This window comes from Emydura macquarii, unplaced genomic scaffold (assembly GCF_026122565.2).
Source record: "Emydura macquarii macquarii isolate MOO-44397 ecotype Brisbane River unplaced genomic scaffold, CSIRO-AGI_Emac_v2 contig_1253, whole genome shotgun sequence".
Taxonomy (NCBI): domain Eukaryota; kingdom Metazoa; phylum Chordata; order Testudines; family Chelidae; genus Emydura; species Emydura macquarii.
The window spans coordinates 97,450,368-97,471,207 of NW_027131390.1; the positions used below are offsets into that span (position 1 = coordinate 97,450,368).

The 20,840-nt window shown below is 37.3% G+C and overlaps 1 protein-coding gene across 1 annotated transcript in view; it reads left to right on the forward strand.

Moving 5' to 3' along the window:
* DPP10 (dipeptidyl peptidase like 10) overlaps positions 1–15,139 on the forward strand; it is a 397,481-nt gene extending 382,342 nt beyond the window's left edge. Inside the window, exons 20-26 of the mRNA XM_067549556.1 lie at positions 1,878–2,072; positions 3,715–3,769; positions 9,266–9,365; positions 10,020–10,078; positions 10,165–10,237; positions 11,976–12,049; positions 14,008–15,139. Of these exons, the coding sequence (XP_067405657.1) occupies positions 1,878–2,072; positions 3,715–3,769; positions 9,266–9,365; positions 10,020–10,078; positions 10,165–10,237; positions 11,976–12,049; positions 14,008–14,145 (694 nt within the window). The 3' untranslated portion in view covers positions 14,146–15,139. The remainder of the gene's footprint in view (positions 1–1,877; positions 2,073–3,714; positions 3,770–9,265; positions 9,366–10,019; positions 10,079–10,164; positions 10,238–11,975; positions 12,050–14,007) is intronic.
* The last annotated feature ends 5,701 nt before the right edge of the window (positions 15,140–20,840 follow it).

Below are 20,840 nucleotides of genomic sequence, written 5' to 3' on the forward strand. Positions count from 1 at the left end.
CACCACTGCAAAATGAAGTTCCTAGAAGACAGAGAAAGGCATGTAATTGGATATTGCCCTTCTGAGTGTGTGTTTTGATTTTGCTGGCTGTGAAATATGTGTAATGCTTTGCCTATTAGAGAATTCACTTGTGTCTACCCATGCTCAGGTAGGAGGCTTGCACTGATAGCCGTGGGTCTTGGTCCCGATTCCCTTCCATACCAGTCAGGGTCATGGAAGGAAGACACTTGCATATTGTAAAAAGGCATAGCAATGGAATGTACTGAGTGCTTCTACAGTGCTCTGCATATGAACAGGTTAACAAAGAACAGAAGTTGATTGTATGCAGAGATGGAGCTAAATCAGGACCCCAGATCTAAATGCTGTTGTACTTTGGGAAAGATTGGATTGCAATGCAAATTTTGGAGCTCAAGCCCACCTCTAATTGTGAAGTGTGAAATAATGAATCTGATTACACACTGCAGTTATGGCTAGGTGCAGTGTCTATCTAACGCCTCTTTAAAATATGCTGTTGTTTTCTTTTATAAATTCAGTTGTTTACTCGAGACACAAAAGAATGAAAAAACAAACGTAACTTATTGACATACCATCCAAAAATAATTTATCCAGAGCTCTTCCTGAAATTATAGTTACATAAATATGGTGGGTCCTATGTAAAATTGAAAACAGATTTATTTATCATGTACATCTAATTAATAAGTTGTTTGAAAGATTACTTTGCAGCTGAACTGAATATTACCCACAGCAAAAATAAAACTGAATCATCAGACAGCAATACCCAGGACACATCAGTGATTGAGAGGGCTGTGTATCATTTTTTTTCCTATTTCTATAACTCTTTCAAGCTTAGGTTTCTTCAGCAAAATAAAAATTTCTGCTTCCATCTTTCTTTCACCCTAGAATATTCCCATATACACTGTCCAATCTAATTTCCATAAAGCCTGCACAAGCACTTTTACATTTTAATTTGCATTCAACTGGCAGATGAAGTCTGCACAGAGGCATTTTGCATGTTGTACAACTTCATGGTAGCCTGCTTTCTTATTCTGTGTTTATCTTTGGGGAAAAAAATTGACAAGGCTCCTTTTTAAAACTGACATTTTGTTTTCATTGGAATGAAAAAAATAAACTTACCTTCAATGTAAAATGTTTATTGGCCTTCTAGAAACCTCCTTCCTCCCATTCCTTTCCACCTTTTCTGCTGTAAAACCTTTATTTTATGACTGAAAAACAATAACAAAAACAACTTACAACTCATGCCTGCATCTTTTTGTTGCTCGAAACATTGCCAGTGAAAAATAACTTCCCTCAAAATGTACTTAATTCCCCACTATGGTCTACTTCACAAAAATCCATTCTAGGATGAGATAATGCAGATGTTTTTGGGGGGATGGGTGTTTCCCTAGGAAAACGTCATTCTCAGAAGTATATTATTTCTTGTTCAGTTATTATCAGGATGCTAAATGAGTTTTCCCTTCTGTCACTCTACAGCATCTTAACAAATTCTAAAATGGAATTTTCAGAATTCAAATAACCAGAAGGCAGAATGTTAATTTCAGGATCACCCTGTGAAAAGCACGTGGTTCATTTTCCTTTCTCTTTTCTGCAAAGATTATCCAAGTATCCCACTTACTGCATAGCATTATAGTCATAGTGGGTTTGCTTTGTGCAGTTCAAGAAATTATTATGCTTACTGCTGCCATGAGGGATAACAACACTGGTTAAGGTGATGGTATAGATTAAACTGACAATAATTCAACTGGGTTGCACAAACTGACTGAACTCTGCTGTCTAGATTAAATAAAATATTGAGGAACTGCAAAGTGTATCACATTGTCAATAGTCTGTGTTTGTGTCTGGTGTGTTGGTATTTTCAGTGATGAAGCTCCAGGCAGCCAGTTGGTTACAGATAAGTTTCACATTGACTGGGATTCGGTACTTGTCAACTCTGATAATGTCATCGTAGCTCGATTTGATGGCAGAGGGAGTGGATTTCAAGGCCTTAAAATTCTACAGGAAGTCCATCATTGCTTAGGTTCAGTGGAAGTGAAGGACCAAATAGCAGCTGTAGAGTACGTATGTGCAAATTTTTCTTCTATTTTAATCCATTTTTACCTTGATAAGTAGATGTATCTAACCAAATTTCCAGCTATCGCTGTTTTTCCTTTGCAGAATGAAATATGTTCATGCTTGTCTTTAGTGCAGTATCACATTTTGAAACATTAGGCTTTTCATTCCAAAGTGTGATTTAACGAATAAAAAAGCAAAGGGAAAAATGTTTTGTATTGGTGTTCCTCTTTGATAAAGGTGTCCTTCCGGGCCTAATCTAAATATGTAATCTAATCTAGTTTACATTTTTTCTAGCTTCTTTAGAAAAATGACTCATGGCATGATATGCATTGCTTCATTACAACTGAAATATAATGTCTTTGACACATAGGGTCAGATTCTGCTCTCACTTAAACCACTGTAGATCTGGAGTGATTCCACTAAATCACCAGAGTTACAATGATGTAAATGTGAGCAGAATTTGGCCAAAGGGCTTATTACCTTCCCACTTGTATCATCAGTTTTAGCATCTCAATGAGAGTCCTGTGGCACCTTAAAGACTAACACATTTATTTGGGCATAAGCTTTCGTGGGCCGAAACCCACTTCGTCAGATGCAGTCTTAGCATGTGTAACTCCATTACCTGCAACAAAGTAAATGCAAATTTATACCAATTTAATCAAGAAGAGAATCAGGCTTTTACTATATATTTACATATAAACATATTTGATATCACTTTTTATTAAGGAACTACTGCTAGATATGTTAATCTCATTGATTGCATGGTATTTTAGAGATGGATTGATTATTACCTACATTCATGTACTAAGCATGCTCATGTATTGTTCAGACAATTTGAGAATGGCATGTTTTACATTTCTCAAAGTCATCTGTAATCCCTGAAGACAATGAAGACATGAACTGACTAGAGGTCAAATGTTCTGAAATGTTAGTGGAGTGGCAAAGCTGTCGAGGTTGAGTGGAAGCACTCTTTTCTTCATATGCAAGCAGAGATCTTCACCAAGTGCCTCACAGGCTGTTAAAAGAAGCATCATGCTTCTTCCTGCTGTTCTTCTCCACTCTTCACTTGCTGCCACACATGGGCAGATTTTCAGGGAGGATGACGAGCCATGGCCACATCCCCAAATGAGTGGATGATGCATCCTTTGGAACATGGAGCTCTAATGAGTGTTCTAATTTGCTTCACATCTTAATTCTAAGGGTTTTTCTAAAACAGAGTTTTGTGTTCATGAGTTCAGAGTTGTTACTCTGTGTTTTATCTGGTTTCTGGGGAGGGGGCATTTTTTGGGAGGGGCTCTGTTTTCTTTCTCTCTTGATGCTTATTCAGAAGCAGATACAAATTTACAATTTTACCCCAGGTTTGTAATCTGTTCTGTATATTATTCTTCTGGAAGCACAGTTAATGAATTACCTATGTGGAAAGATTCATAATTATGATCATTGCCAAAACACAAGGCCTCCATTGTGTAGAATAAGGATCTCAAAACAAACATCAAGACTTCACTGTAATAATATCTTTATTGTTTTTATTTGAAATCTTAAAATCTGCATGTCACTTACAGTTTATCACAATTCTTTCTTCTACAAATAAACCACTCCACACATTTGACTTTCCAGAATGTAACATTTCCTTTTTTCTTTCAGATCCTTACTGAAACAACCTTTCATAGATCCTAAACGACTGAGTATATTTGGAAAGGTAACTTGCAAAAATCACAGGAGGTATCTTCCTGATTTCATTAAGAGGACACTGTCAATTTTAAAATCACTTGTTGCAAACAGTTTTCTGTACCTATTTTGATAATAACAATTCCAGTTACTAAAAATGAAAAAATTAAAATAATATTTGCTTGTCATTTTTTTTAAGGTCTTTGTTTACTTATATTTTCTCATATTGAACAATTAACATTAACAAGTCAGTTTCATTTTTGTGTAAAGTCACTTTAAAGTTCTTAGTGCTGCAATATTTGCCTTTCAGATACTGCAGGGGAAATGTAATTGTTGAGAAAAGACTGTTTTTTTCATTGGAAGTTTTTAAAATAAATGTGTGGAAGCATTTCTTTTGGTCTTAGTTTCTGCAAAAGCTCATTTCTTGCATTATTTTAATTCTATTCCACATTTAAGTTGACAGTGTCCCTTTAATACATGATTTATATGCAGACATTTTTAGCCTTTTGAGTTATTTGAGATAAGATCCTAGAGTGTTATGAATAGCATCCCTTTTTCTGCCATCTGTTAGAAGTCTCCTCTTTGCTGTTTTGTCAGCTGTTAACTGTATTGTATGCTGTTGCCTCTGGCATCATACAGACTCAGGCAAAGGTTTAACCTTTAGCAAAAAGTTAAAGAGAATCTTAATTATCTTGCTTAAAACAAGCTTTTAGAAGTTGAACACAAAAAAGTTGTATCTTTTGGAAACTGACATTTGTTCCTTAGTGATATTTATTTTTAAACTATTACCTCGAAAATGTCAATATTTTGTGTCTTTAATGTTTTAAAATCTCACAGTGAAAGCAAACACAGACCATGGCTGCTCACATATACAGGCGCCACGGTCATCAGTTATTGAAGCACTATGCATTCACTATGAAACCCCTAAATTCTAATCTCCACTCCGCTACTGTCTTGCTGTGTGGCCGTAGGCAAGCCATTTAAACTCTGTGTCTCACTTTGGCTGTCTGTCAGATGGGGATACTAGTACTTCCTCTGAGCTAGCATTGTGGGACTTAGGCTATGTCTACACTACAGCCTATGCCGACAAAACTTATGTCACTCGGGGGTGAGAATATTCCACCACCCGAGTGACATAAGTTACACCAACATAAGGGCTCATGTGCATAATACTATGTCAGTGGGAATGCTTCTCCCACTGACATAGTGTCTGCTGCTTAAGTAGGTGGGCTTTTTAGAGTGTCTTCACAGATGCGCTGCAGTGATGCAGCTGTATCTAAAGCTGCACCGCTGCAGAGCTGTATGTATAGACATACCCTTGGTTAATGTTTGTGCAGCCTAGTGAAAATAAATTGCTGACTGTTACTATTGTTCCACATGCAACAAGATTTTCCTCTCCAAACACATGAGCTCCTACTGTACCACTTGAGCTAAAAAAAAAGAAAATATCACTGTCATAGCATCTGAGTTTACATTGTGTTTGTCAGGCCGATTACGGAAAAGAGAACATTTTCAACTAGAACTGCATGGGAATTTTCTGGCAAAATGTTTAGTTAGAAAATGCAGATTCATCAAAGTGAAATGTTTTATGGAAATATTTTAGTTAGTCCGTGGTGGACTGGGTCAGCCTCATGATTCTGTGAGAGTCAGGGCAGTCAGCTGCTTCATTTTGTTTCAGGAAACAAACAAAGTGAAATTGTTTGATATTTTTCCCCTAAATTAATTTTTTTGTAATTTCCTTTGAAGAAAATTTCTAGGTTTTGTTCTAAAATGGAACAAAAACCTTTTTGAAATATCAGAATTTCCAGAAGAATGGAAATTCTGAGTGTCAACCAGTTCTATTTCCAATTAATGAAATATAAGCATGACTGATTCCATTCACTAGAGGACAGCGGTGCACATCTCTCTTGGCCATTTTTAATGTGCCTAGCACCACTGTATCCAATACATGCACACAGGAATATAAACCTTTATCTTTCATCATATATACACACACATCTCACTCCAAGTGGGCCAGAAATTGTCCTATAGCATGGCATGCAGTCACACAAACACAGTAGTCAGCTAATTCAGTTGCTTCTGGTTTAAGTAATACATTTTCTTTATATTCCTTAAATCTTTAATTGATATTGCTCAAAAATGTCCCTTGTCCTTTACTGCTTCAGTAAGAGGAACGGTAGAAGACATAAGTATCATCTTTCTAAACCAACAATGAGATGATGCGAGAACTACAAAATAGCATATATTTGAGCAGGCTTTTACATCTCTACATAGGGCCATGAACACTGTTGGTGCTGTGTACATGTTTCTGTCCACTGGAGGACAACTGTGATGTCCTTTCAAAAACATTATTGCTGGAAGAACTTGTGCATATGTTGGCTGAAAGAACAGTGTGGTACACAGTGAAGATTTTGAAAGTGAGACAGTAAAGAGGAAATATTGGCAAATTAGATAAACTTCAGAGCAGTTGTGAATTTGGGAGTGTTTCTCCTCAGTCAATTTAACTTACAAATTTCAAAGCTTCTGAGGTTCACCCATCACTAATAAAAATATTCAAAATACCCAAATAGCCATTTAGAAATAGAAAAACTGCTAAATATTACTAATCATATTTGACTCCACTGTATTTCTTTTAGAGCCAATTAAACATCTTTTGCCTTCTACCATATGAAACGTTGACTAAGAACATCTTTTTTTATATATGCACTGTATTTTTGATGATCTGACTAAGGAAAAAAATACAAAATACCCTTTGCTGGAAGGCTGAGAATTGTGTGTCCTTGCATTATCTATGCTGATCTCAACACAGCTGGGGGTACACACATTGTCCTGGAGCTCTCTAGCATACTTGAATGTTATAACAGGCGTTTGAGCTACTGAGAACAATGTCTTGGCAAATTCTGCAATATAAACTACTAGCAAGAATAATAAAAACAGTTGGAATGTCAAGAGGGCAAAATGTAAAAAACACACACTACTGTCTTTCAGGCAGCCCACCAAAACTATCTTGCTCACCTCTAGGGAAATTACAAATCCTACCGATGAAGCACCTCAGAAGAGTCTCTTTGAACTATTACATGTTAAACTGTGGTGATATATAGTTTATAACTTTCTGTCATGGAAATTGAAAATAAGCTTGAAAGCACGACTGCCTAGCTAACCAACTTGTGGAAAATTTGGCAGTAAAGTTGAAGCCACAGAAATTAAACCTAAGAACAAGAAGTCCAGATTCTTAAATCATAAAATACCAACTAAATATTGTATAGCCACTGAGGGAAACTATTCATGTTATATGTATGTCTTGGGAATCCTGGCTGGAAGCAAGGGCAGAAACCCAAAGAAAAAAAATCCCAAGAGAACTAAACCAGGTTCTTAATGAAGACATGGTATAAATAGTGAATAAGTTGGCAATATCTGTTCTAGCACTAAAATTGTGCTGTGAAACTACTATGAAAGGTACAAACAGAATATTAAATAAGTGGCAAGACAAAGAGAACCGAGAGGCAGAAAAAAGTTACTGTTCCCTTCAGCTCTTTGAATTGTACAAGGTATTGGCACCCACATCAACATTCTTTCTTAGCCAAAATCTTGTACTGTGTGTAGGCAATTTTGTGTTGTTTTTAGCAATTGAGGCTAGGATTACTAGGGGAATTGGGCACCTAACTATGGGATTTTTCAAAGGAGCCTGACAGCCTTATTCTATAGTTCCTTCTGTGTATCCGGCTAGCACTGACAATAATTTCTGAGTCCAAGAACACACTTCCTTATTTGTCTATTTTTCCTTAAGTAAAGTTCCACAATGTTTTAAAAATGCTCCAGGAATTCCAGAAAGGTGAACTTTTTTTTTAATTAACCATTTTAGAACTGAAGAAAAGGATAGGGTTAGATATAGAAAAGCCTAGATGAACCCCGGCGCACTATCTCCATTCCTTTTTCATTGTTCAGTGCCCCTTCTGCTGGATTATTTTTTGCAGAGAATTATCATGCAAAAAAAAAAAATCCATATTCAGAAGGTCAATTTTTCATCAATAATCGAGAGAGAAAAGATAACAGCCCTTCTAAGAGAAACACAATGAATGTGGTAAAAGCTTTAAAGTTGGACAGCAAGACCTTGAACTCCATCTTTTGGGGCTTGGTCTACACTTACCTCGGCAATTCGGTGGCAGTCAACGGGAGTTACGCAAAGTACACAAAGAACTTGCATAACTCCCGTCGACTTCTGTGCTTCTCTTCTGTGTGCCGTCTTCACTGCACTGCGCCAACGAGAACCGTATTCCTGTCGACGCAGCGCTATGCCACTTGAGGAGGTGGTTTTAGTACGTCGACTTCTGGATCGACTGAGCGGGTCTTCACTGACTGCTCAGTCGATCCAGATAAGTCGATCTGACGGTGGCGACTTTGCAGCCATCAGTGTAGACATAGCCTAAGACTCTGGAGTTAGCCTACGAGTATTTCATATAGATTGTCAGATTCATTGGAAACAAAACTCTGGTGGACAGTCGCAAATAAGAAGACTCACTTTCACACTTTTCTTTGCATATTACCCCTCTCCTCCAATGGAGGATGGATTTTAGACACTCTGCACAAAGTGTATTTCAGGGTGGTGAGATGTGAAGAGGGGGCTTAAACCTCATCTTTGGACTCTCTGATCTTGCTGCTGCTCTGTGCAAGCAGTTTTCCCTGCACTGCAGTGCAGAACACATGCTGCTATAGTCACGGAAATGCAGAGCAGTGAGCTCACTGGCCTGGCCACCTTTCTTCTAGGCGCATACCCTTTTGGCAAGGGCAGAAGAGCTCTCATGGCAGGACATATTGCCAGAGAGTCTCCCATTCACATGGGTGATTTCTGCTCCATTTAAGGCCGCTTTAGAGTTAGTTTCTGTAGGGCAAAGTAGTTGTCATATACCAGAGACTCTGACCCTCTCTAAAGGGAGTGTGACAGTGCTTCAGGAAGAAATCCCCATTGAAGGGAATGGAAATACATCTGTAAAGACTGACGTTTTAGAGAGAGGACAAGTGACACTCGGCTCTCTCTTCTTCCTTAGAGTCAATGTACAGCAGCAACACATCTTCACTGTGTACCCAGCAATAAGTAAAAAATCTTCACAAAATATATTAAAATGTAAACAAAAATTCTCCCATCTAAGCCCTGTCTCTGACACCCTTACCTTCAGTTCTCCTGTTTGTATCACTGGCCAGTTCTTCGGCAGGTTATGGGATAGTCTGCACAATGAGATTATGGTAGCTTCAATTAAAATATACCTCTTCTTATTCTTATTATTAAACAAATGATAAATTATAATATATTTTTAAAGCCTCAGGCTTCATAGCAAGACAGAATTACCACACCTTTTTTTCCACTCTTCATTCGTAGGTTTTTAATTCATCCTAAAGCAATAGTTGCAGGTGTAAATACTGTGGAATGACATGACAAAAGTAGTATGATACTCTTTAACTTCGTCTATATTAAGGAACAATGAACAACAGCAAACAAACAAACAGCAAATCATATTATCTGGTTTGATAGGGATATGGTGGGTACATTGCATCAATGATCCTGAAATCCAATGAAAGACTTTTTAAATGTGGAGCCGTTATTGCACCAATTACAGACATGAAGTTGTATGGTGAGTATTTCCCATCCTGCCCTTTTTATTGAGAGATTTGTTTAAAATATCTATACAGCAGAACTGTAACTCAGGTTAACTAAAGTCAGGTAGTGTAATGGAACTGTATTGAAGCTAGGAAAACTGGACATATGTTTCCATTTTTAAAATGAGGGTAATTAATGACTGGAGCAGTGTAAAGCAAAGGATATAGTAGATTCTCTTTCACTTAGAGATCTTCAAGATTTTTCAAGATGCTAAGGGATTTAGGTATTGAATTTTCCATAAAAATCAGTGGAAGTTGGGTATCTAAATTCCTTAGGCCCCTTTAAAAATCCCAACCTAAGTCAATATTAGATGTCTTTTTATGAGGTGAAATCTTGGCTCCATTTAAGTCAATGGCAAACTCTAATTGACTTTAATAGGGCCAGGATTTCACCATTCTTTAATTCAATCACAAAATAATGGGCTCAGTGCAGGAACTGCTGGGTAAAGTTCTGTGGCCTGTATTATGCAGAACTCAGACTAGATGATTATAATGCTCCCTCTTAGGCTTAAAGTCTATTAACCTCTTTCAAGATGAAGATGCTTGCCATCTTTATGACTTAAGCCATAAGATTTTTAAAAATGGAATCAATCTTGACTAATTCTGAATTCCCTGTTTTCCTTATGTAGCATCAGCTTTTTCAGAAAGATATCTCGGCATTCCATCTAAAGAGGAAAATATGTATCAGGTAAGTTAGTTTAACAAATAACTTAAAATAATGGTTGGGCTTTTAAAATATACTGCAATTACGTTGTATATGTTCTTTTTTAATAGGCATCCAGTGTACTGCACAATATTCATGGTTTAAAAGAAGAGAATTTGCTAATAGTTCATGGGACAGCTGATAGTAAGTATTTATAAATGTAATTAAATTTGCAGTCGCAGATTGTAATACACAGATGCTCAAAGAAGGATTATGCACATAGAAGCATGGACATTTTTATACCGTTAATCTTTGTCTCCCTTCTAGTAGAATTGTTCATCCAAAGAGATCTGATTGTCAGTTTCAGTTGTCAATTTTAAATCTAAATGGATTACATTTTCCTTTGCTACATATTTGTAACTCTTAGCTGCTGTAAGTTCTAATTTGTTTAAATCGTATGAAGCATGATGTTGCTAGTGAAAGGCACTGTATCAATTACTAATAAGGTGACATACATTTTTAATGGTCTTTTAAATTAAGCCTGATTTTACAGTTGGAAGTATAATAAATGTCAGCATAATCAGTGACAAACAATATCTGCCAGTAAATTACCTCTTTTGGCTAATTAATTAAAATGTAACAATGGAGAATCCTTAAGTAAGCACCTGAAATGGAAATTATTTGGCCAGTGCTAGTTGACATGAAATTTTCTTTTAGTATGTTATGCTATGCGTGGTAAAGGAGTAGATAATCACTTGGATTCCAAGCCCATGTAGGAGAGTAAAAATGCATTTTATGCCTTGCACAGGATACCTAGATAGCACACACATTTATTCTCCTCCTCTCAGAGCAGGTGAGTGGGGAAAAGTGGAAGTGGACAGAGCCAACGTGCTGGTCAGCCCAGCGGAACTGGCATGGGAGAGTTGGAATTTGCTGCTGGTACAGGCCAGCAGCAAAGTACTACCCCTCCATCTCCCGGGGCAAGGGGGAAGTAGGGAAGGAATTATGCCCATAAGAGGTATCTGTGCAGTATAGTGCCTTCCAGGGAGCACTCCTGGGTTTGAGCAGTTTATGTAGTCCCCTTCCCCTGGACGGCGCCTCATAATATAGTCTAGCCCATCGGATACTTACTGATCCCTAGTTTCATGTATGCTCTGAATGAATGGAAGCATGGTCACAGGGCTGCATGTTTGTACCACAACACGTTTAGGTTATTGAAATAACATTACAAAAGGCGCCTTACCTAAATGAGCACAGTCTCTTACAATCCTGTGCAAACAATAGAAAATCTGACATGCATGCTTCCATTTAATACACTGACAAACATTCATTGCATTTGAACACACCAATGCTACTCACCTTTAAACTGTCTCAGTCCTTGGTAAACAATGGAGGAAAAACAAGAATCCCCACTTAGTGCCCAGAAAGTATACTGTATTGCAGTGCTGTCCATCACTGCAGCACTGTTGTTAATTTCTATGGTATGCACCTCAGATGCCGTCAGAAAGGGAATGTCTACACTGCAATCATTGATGTGACTGCAGCACATGTAGGCATACTTGAGTTAGTCTTGAACTAAGTAACTCCAATAACAATAGCAATGAATCCACGACAACACAGGCAACAGTTCGGGTTATACAAGCCTGCCTAGGATGGACCCCGAGTATGTACTCAACCAGCTAGGTCATGCTTCTTTAGCTTCATGGCTATTTTTATTCTAGCTAGCTAGATCAAAGCTTGGGAGTGTCTAAATGTGCTGCGGTCACACTTCTGATTGCAGTGTAGATAGACTCTAGCCACCTGCAAATCTGGTAGCCGCTTGCCAAATAAAGAAACTTTTTGGTTGAAGTTATTTACAAGGAAAATAAATAAATAAGTAAAATTAATAGATAAGTACTATAATAATGTTGTTCACTAATATGTAGATGTTATTGTCTCATAGCTAAAGTCCATTTCCAACACTCAGCAGAACTAATTAAACATCTAATAAAAGCTGGAGTTAATTACACTATGCAGGTATGTAATGCTCAGGTGTCTCTCAGGTGTATTGTTCAGTGTTTAATCTCATTTTGCTCTTTCTTACCTATATTTCTTATCTATGTAGGGTTCTTTGTATAACTTGTGTCCCACTAGCATACAGTAGGATCATCAGTGACTGCAGTTAGAAAGCTATCTAACTCCTTTTCCTGATAGTTAGTAAAGAAGTCAAGGAGGATCCTTGTGACACTTCCACTGGACCCCTTCGACCAAGTTAGAACATGACCGTTTATCTTTGGTGTCTGTCCTTTGGCTGGATTACAATTGACAACAGAGTGGATCCAAACCATTTTCTCCCATATAAAATGCTTTATTAAAGTCCAAATGTATGCCACTCAGCGCAGAGGTTTTCAAACTGTGGGTTGTGGTCACTGATGATCCATATGGTACTGGTCATCTGATACTGGTTTTTCTCCTTATTTTCACCAGTTAAATTGCATTAAAAGGCAGCTGTACTGGGCTTCCTCATGCCCACTGTCTGGGCTGCAGATGGGTGTCGTTTACAAGAGCAGCTAGGGGAATGGAATGTGGAACAAAGTGTTAGTTTGTGGGGTGGAGCTGCTGGTCACCAGCTCTAGAGAAGGCAGGCACTGGCTGCATTAAAGTCTATTGGATGTTTAACGTGTTCTTGGCTCATTCATTCAAATACTCCTGCTGCTCCGATACATCACAAACCCTCATGTTACTTGTCCATGTAAAAAAATGCTGTAGTTACCACAGGGATGTATAGAATCAGAAATGGGGAGGATCAGTAGAGGTGGGCCTCACTGTTGTGATTGACAAAGGGAAAGTGGTACAAAGGCTCCCAAGTGGGACGGGACCTGGTCTGTGGGAATGCATAGGATGCAGTCTACATGATCGTATCTGAGAGGGTGGTGATCTGCAAGACTAGAAATGGAATGGATGGGAGGTGTCCATGAAAGACTGTGAAGATGTGTCTCATATCATGGAAGAGTTTGGGAACCCCTGATCTAGAGCATTCACTTTCTTTACCGAGGATCTAATCCCCTCCTCCATGGCTGCAGAGGGCCCTGTACAATGCCACCAGTCAATTCTGATGCCCTAAGAGTAAAGGAGTCCATGGGCAAACCCCTCTGCAGAAACAGAGGGGGAAGGGCAGAGGGCAAGGGATTTTGGGGACCTAGCTTGTGCTCTATTTTTATAAAGTACCTAGCACATTGTGCCTTTTACTGGAAACAAGTAATACATGATTATATTCCTCCCATCCATCCACAGGTAAAGGCCCTGCATGTAATACCCCAAGCACCAGAATGGAGAAGTTCTGTGGACATTGTACTCTGAGGAAATGGGGGCGGGGGTGGGAATTCCTGTCCATGTCACTGTGCATCTCCATAGCAACTAGCCTATGGTTACTCAGGCAGAGCTCTGGGGCCTGGATTTTCCTCTCAGATCTTGAAGTCCCTTCTCTGTCCTTGCACAGGAAAAGCTCCCATTGATTTGGGGGTTGGCAACAGTGATTATTTAGGTTCACCATGAGGGGAGTGCTGGGCTTTGCACAAGGTAGAGAAATAATTAGTAGCACATATGAAAAGGTCTTTCATTGAATACTTAGAGACTGGGATTGGAACCAAAGGGAGTGATGTGCCCAAATCCCACTGAAATTCATTCGATGTCAGGCATCTAACTTCCTTTGGCTGCACTGAAAATCCCAACCAGAAATGTTTTTCTGAACACAATGTCTGAGAATAGTTTTCTACTCCTAAAGATCACAGTGCAGTCATTTAGTGCTGGTTTTGAATCCCAATCAAAATGAATTTTGCTTTGAAATTTATAATTTCCTTGATACCATCAAAATGTTTTAACATCCTCCTCCTGTTGTCAACTAAAATGCTTTGAAAATCAGACTGAGAAAATTAAAGCCCTAAATATATGAACTGATTTTTATGACTATTTACTTTCTCCTTTTCCTCCACTAGATCTACCCAGATGAAGGTCATAACATTGCATCTGAGAAAAGTAAATATCACCTTTACAGCACAATCCTTGGGTTTTTTAGTGCTTGTTTAAAGGAGGAAGCACCAATTTTACCACAGGAACCTGAAGAGGATGAATAAGGAAGCCTATTTGTACAATACTGAAGGAGACTTACTTTGGAGCTCAATAAAACATTAAATAAAAGTGACTGTGAGATTGCAGATTCTGTGGAAGCTTAAGGGCAGCTAAAAGATATAACAGTGGAACAGCACATTTAGAGACTCTGAGCTAATAAACTGGAATTTGAATACAAAGTCCAACCATATTACCGAGAGACAAAACCTATACCTTTGTGGAAGGACAACAGTTGGTTACAGTTTCCTGGACGAACTTAGTTTTGCATAAGTGTAGAGTTAGTGCATGTTTATTATGTTAAGCCTCACTGTTTGTTCTGTAAGTAGTTGCTCTGTTTTTAATTTAAATACACATCTATATCAATCTTTGCATTATGGACAATCAATCATAAATATTAAGGCCACTAATATTTTAAAAGGTGAGTTGCAATCTAACACTTTACTGTAACATTACAATAAGTGCAATTCCTTCCCTGTCTATTAAGCATAAGAAAACATTGAATTAATAAAGGATGTGATATTTTCTATAGTTTCTGTTTAAAGGGAAAATATTGTCCAGTGGATCATATAACATCAGTATAGAAACTGATTTGATTTTTTTGTTTGTTTTAATTTCAGCCATTTATTATTATTAATTATTATTATTATTATTATCATTGTACCTGTTAGTAACCAATAAGAGGATTTTTGGGAGTGCACTATTGGTCTTTATGTATATACACAAGACTTCCTAAGCAGAAAATCTTTGTATGCTTGAACAATTTTTCAAGCCATAATTAACAGCTGTGTTTTAAACAATGTCTACAATTGAAATACTTCCCTAGTCTAAAATGTATCATTTCCATAAGAAATGTTTGGGTTGTGTTTTGGTATTGTTTATAGTAGTTAATAGTTTGCTGGTTACACTCTAATTTTAGAATATGCTACTTTGTCAGATGTAAATTAGATACATAAATATTAAATTATAGTTTCAGATAAAGAAATTTTATTAACAATGTAATGCCATTGAGTAATACTTCACTCTAACAAAGAAATCTTTGCTCAAATTTCCATGAGGTAGCAGGTAACTGGAATGGTCTGGTCAGTTTTTATGTGATATTCCACAACTGTCCATTAAGCCTGTTATAAGAAGGATTTAAATTCAACAGTGTTACGAAGAAATGAAGTATTTTCCATCCATGGCCAAGGAAGCTCCTGACAAATGAAGTTTTGTAATTTTATTCAGATGGAGACTCTGAAATACATCCATTTATTTGTCAAGGTGAATTATAGCATTAGAAATTGACAAAATTAAAGAAACATGCCAGTCAACATAGGTCATCAGAATATTATCTTCAGTGATTGAAATCAAACATGTTCATTTAATATTAGGTATCTTGCAGAACGTATCTGAAGTCTCTTGACAAATACTGTGCAACTCACATAAATACAGATGCAATTTTTTCTCTGGATATTATTTATTAATGCTTTTCTACATGATTAGGGTCTCATTTCTTGCAAGATTAAACTGAAAGTAATCAAAATAATTTTTGGAAAGTAACATACTATTTAAAATGCAAAGATTTGCATATTTTATGAAGAATGAAAATTGTTTTTTAAGGTACAAGAAAATTCATCTGAAGCTTTTTAATCAGTATTTTCCACTAGAATATTTTCTTCTTTAACTGCTAGAGTTTTTTTTATGGTGCAGATAATTAAGTTGTTTGAAAGATGTGCGTTTATGGAGCACTTAAATATTTGTCAAATATTTGAATATTAATGTTCAGTATTTACATTGTTTTATTAGCAATTTTTATCTATTTTCAATTAGTTTAATACACTTTTAATGTGCAATGACATCTTGTCTGGGTCCCAATGCGACTGCAAAGTCTGAGTATATCTGCAGTAGAGGATATGGAAACTCTTTTATGCACTAGGGAAAGACGTCATGAAAAATCTGAGAGCATCAATTTCTTCAGCAGCAACAAGCAAGGAATCTAACACAGACCTACCAATTCTGCTTATGCTACAGGAGCAGCATTTCAACTTATTAAACAGTTGGGATTTGTTCTTATAAATTTACCCTGATTATGTCCTTCCTCATTTTACAAAAACTCCTCTGATATACTACCATGAATCGAATTTTCCTAATTGAACACAATGGGTGAAATCCTGACCACACTGACGTCAATGGGAATTTGATTTCAGTAGGGCCAGGCTTCCACACAGTAAGTCCACACATAAAGCCTGCATCTGCATGCACAAACAAGTGCACTCATTATATGCGCTCATAACTGGGGACCCCACTATGCCTTCACATGCCATCAGTCTGCATATGCCCTCTGAATTGATCATGCCCTCTGAACATCTGTGAGAGAGTAGGCATGCATTCTGATGTTCATTTTTAACACATTCAATATTTTTCTTACTAAATCACAAATACATACATTACCATTGACTGTTCTTTAAAATATTCTAACACTAGACATAAGGTAAGCATCAGACCTTGGGAGAAGGTTTACAGGTTTAGAATTGAAATAATTATCCACTAGATCAAGTTTGGTTTTGCATCGGTGATTATACATCCAGTCTCTGAATATACCTAAAACAAACACACACTTTTTTTTGGCTACTATTATCTTTGATCAGATTTAGTTTTTAATCTTATCAACATCTTCAGAATTATGCTAGGTTGTACAATGTTCACTTCCTTTCACTAATTCTATTGGCAGATCCAGATATTGTTATTTAAATAGAAGCCTGTAGGTAACTAATGCATTATCAGTTACCTGTATTCCTGTAGCACTTAAAGGCCAAGGTCAGGAACTATAACCCTATTGTACTAGTTACTGTACACATGAACAAAAGAATGGTCAAAAGAGCTTACAGTCATTTCTTTGGAAATATTGTAAGGTCAGAAAAACTACTACTAGATTAATTTGCCTTTTACAACATGGCCTGTTTTTAGACTGCTATTTAGGGTAGGCCTAGAAAAATCAGAATCTATCCATTTGCTTTCCAACAGTTTATGTAGCTCAGTCTTCAAAACTTGTTCCTGATCTCTCTCCTGGCTATAACACTGGGACTTGCAAGACCTATAAGAATCTTGGGTCAGATTGTGATCTGAACTGTACAATGAAATCGGGAGCAATACCATTTATGTCAGAGGAGTTTTTTCCTGAATAATACGGCATAATAGATATCACAATCTGGCCTGATTAATTAGAAATATAGTCTTTAATATTAAATGCAGTCAGGCAAGTGGATTGTTTAGGAGAAACCTGACCAGTGTATGCTACCTGCAGCCTGGTCTCATGATGATTGGTTTTTTTTTTCTTTTAAAGTCAAGCACCCCAGGTTATTATTGCAGGTATATGTGGGCCTACTCATACGTCAGAGAAGTGAGAATGACTCACTCTGCTCTGAGACTCAGTTTGAAAATATAATCCAATGTATTCATGTAGTTTAGTGTCTGTGCCTTCTAAGACAGAAGGGCTTTCATTTGGTCCTGAGCCAAAGACTTCCAGAAAGGAGATTGGGTAGTGTTGGTTTTGATTTGGCTGAAGTAATCAAATGCAGAAGACTCTTGATATTTAACTGAAAATCCTTCACTGCAGATGTATTAGGCATATCGAAAGTCACTGAAAACTAGAATAATGGCTGGGGGGGGGGGGGGAAGACAAGGGAGAAGCAACCCTGTATTCCCTCTATCAGTATCTTTTAGACATCTAGAAGCACTATCCATTTATGTCTGCTTTTGAGTGACTCCTGCTGACTGCCAGTCACTTCTGGGAAAAAGAGCACTTTCCAGGCATTGATAACTGGAGCTACTTCCATAGAAAACCCTTTTATGCACATAGGAACACTCCTCTTTTCTTTAATTGATTTCAAGGAGGTTAAGTATCAGACCTGACTCCATCAGGTGTTACACCTTGGCTTCTACCAACAAGCTATCAGAATCCTACGTCAGTACTGCTTTGGTGATTGAGGTAAGTGCCTATGTTATTGGAGAAGACTTATACCTGAAGAATACAGTGCTATTAAATTTGCTATGCCAGATCCTCAGGTGGTATAAATCAGAATAGTTCCACTGAAATCAAGGGAGCTGTAGTGCTTTATACCACCTGAGGATCTGACCCATTCTTTCCATTTATGCTAGGGTCAAGACTTTTCTGCCAAAGACAAATTTCTGCCTTTATATATGATTGAATCAACCAAAATTTCTTGAATTATTGTTGTAGCCCTTGAGTACGTAAATGGAATATGCAGTTCCTGTTTTAATTGTGACATTCCCATTGCTGAAGACCTCGTGAAATATGTAATGATAAAAGAGCATATTCAAACAAACAATAAACCCCCTTTCATAAGGCTACAGACTGCTAAGATGAACAGAAAGTCATGAAGAGGAAGGCTTAGAAACCTAAGAAATGCTATAGTACAGTGGTTTTCAACCCTTTTTCATTTGCAGATCCCTAAAAAATGTCGAATGGGAATGTGTACCCCTTTGGAAATCTTAGACATAGGGGTCCACAGACCACAGGTTGAAAACCACTGCTATAGTACATCAGACTGGAATCTTGTTTACAAGAAGGTACAAATAACACTGCTGTTAAGACTTATGGAATACCCTGCCTTCAAGGAATATTTCTTCTTTACCCCCGTTGCTTAGAGGTTATCATGTCCTGAAGCAAGTGTTTATATCTCTTCCAAAACACGTAAGACAAAATCCCCAGTGGAGTCAGTGGAGTTATGCAAATATATACTAGTTGAAGAGCGGACCTATAGACAAAATCTGCAATGGTGTCAGTGGAGCTATGCAAATTTATACTAGTTGAGGCGCTGACCTGTATTTTTTTTTGTGTACTGTTGTTTTTGACACAATGAATCTTTACTATTCTAACTCTATATTCTTCTTGTCTATATGTCCAATAGTTTTTGAACACTACTAATCTGTTATGCTCAATAACATCTTGTGCTAATGAGTTTCATGGATTAATTCTGCATAATTTGCTGCCTTTCAATTTTATTGAATGCCCCTTGTTCTTATTTATATTAGATTAGTGCCTAAAGAACTTAACTAAGACGAGGGCCTGTTTTGCTCAGAGCTTTACTTACAACTCTTAGTAATGTACAGTTCATGTTTCAAATATTTTACAATTAAATAAAGAGAGACAGAGAGTGGGAGAAAAATAATATTATCCCCATTTTACACCTTTGGAACAGTTTCTAAGAGATATTAAATGACTGGTTTAAAGTCACACAGGGAATCTGTTGGAGAAAAATAACAATTTAGCTAAAGTATATTATTGGTCTTGTATGTATCAACAACTGCCCAGAGCCCACAGCATAAAGTGATTCTGAGCACTAGCCTAGGACAGCAGAGACCTGGGTTTAACCCTTGGTCTGATACAGACTTCCTATGTAACCTTGGCAAAGTCACTTATGCCTAGATTTTAAAAGCTATTCAATGGGAGTTAGAAGCCTAAATACCTTTGAGGATCTAGGTTGTTCTTTATCTGTAAGATGTGGCAATAGTACTTCCCTATCTCCTAGGGCAGTTGTGAGGATTAAGAGGGGCCCTATAAGTACTTGATATAGATAAGCTATGCATCTTTCCTAATGCTACCAGTAACTGAAATACCATTCTCTTGAACAGTCAGAGTTAGAGATGTTCTTAGAGTGAAGTTGGTTAGAAGGTTACAGTATTTTGGTGGTAAACATCTACAGTACCCTATACGCAGGGATTTTTCCACTTGAAACATAAAAAGCCCCCAGGAACTAAGTCACTTAGTGCAACTGTCCTCTTGGATAGTTGAGGAGATTATACCTGAAACGAAGACTAATTTTTAAGTTATGCAATGCCTACTTCAGGAACTTTGTATAAGAAGGATAAAAATAACACCCATAACCCACACATTGATGGTCCTGTAGAAATCCTTATTGATCTATCCTGAAAAAAACCTAGGGTGTTTGATCAAACTATTGGAGTGAGCTACCTACGTATTCCACATGAAACACCAGCTAGCAGAAATGAAAGACTTAGCCCAAAACTGTAAAATGGTTCAGAGAAATTGGAAGTTCCAATATAACCCTAAAGCAAGAGAGAGAGAGTTTACACTGCAGCAAAATGTTTTGCTCCTGTTAATGTCTCAAGAAATCTAAGTTTTGATAAAATGATAGGGCCCTTCTGAATTCTTAAGGAAGACATATGAGGAGCTGTGCCTGCTAGTATACTCACCAATCACATCTGAAATATAATATGCTACACAAATCAATAGAACCCTGGATAGACTCCTAGAGGAAGCTGAGGATTCTGGAAATTCTGAAGGATTGTGATTATACAGAAATGGATTTGTGTCATTCAGAGATGGTGTAGTGCAGCTTTTTCCTGGACGTTACAGAATCAACAGGAAAAGAGCCAGACAGTAAATCCTGTTCAAGTTTTTAACATTGTTTATGGTGAGACAAGGGAGAACCATGTTAGTGCAAAATCACTTCAAAAGACTCCACTCAGATTAGTAAGCAGCGTAATTGTGTACCACAGAAAGTGACAGTAGACTTACAAGAGGAAATGTAGGCAATGCTCTCTGTGGGAGTAAATAAACCTTCAAATAGAGTCTGGACTAAACTAATAACTTTGATATGAGAGAAAGATGGAACAATATGATTCTGTATAGCTTCCAATGCAGTATTAACATTTGATCTGACTACCATACTTTGCA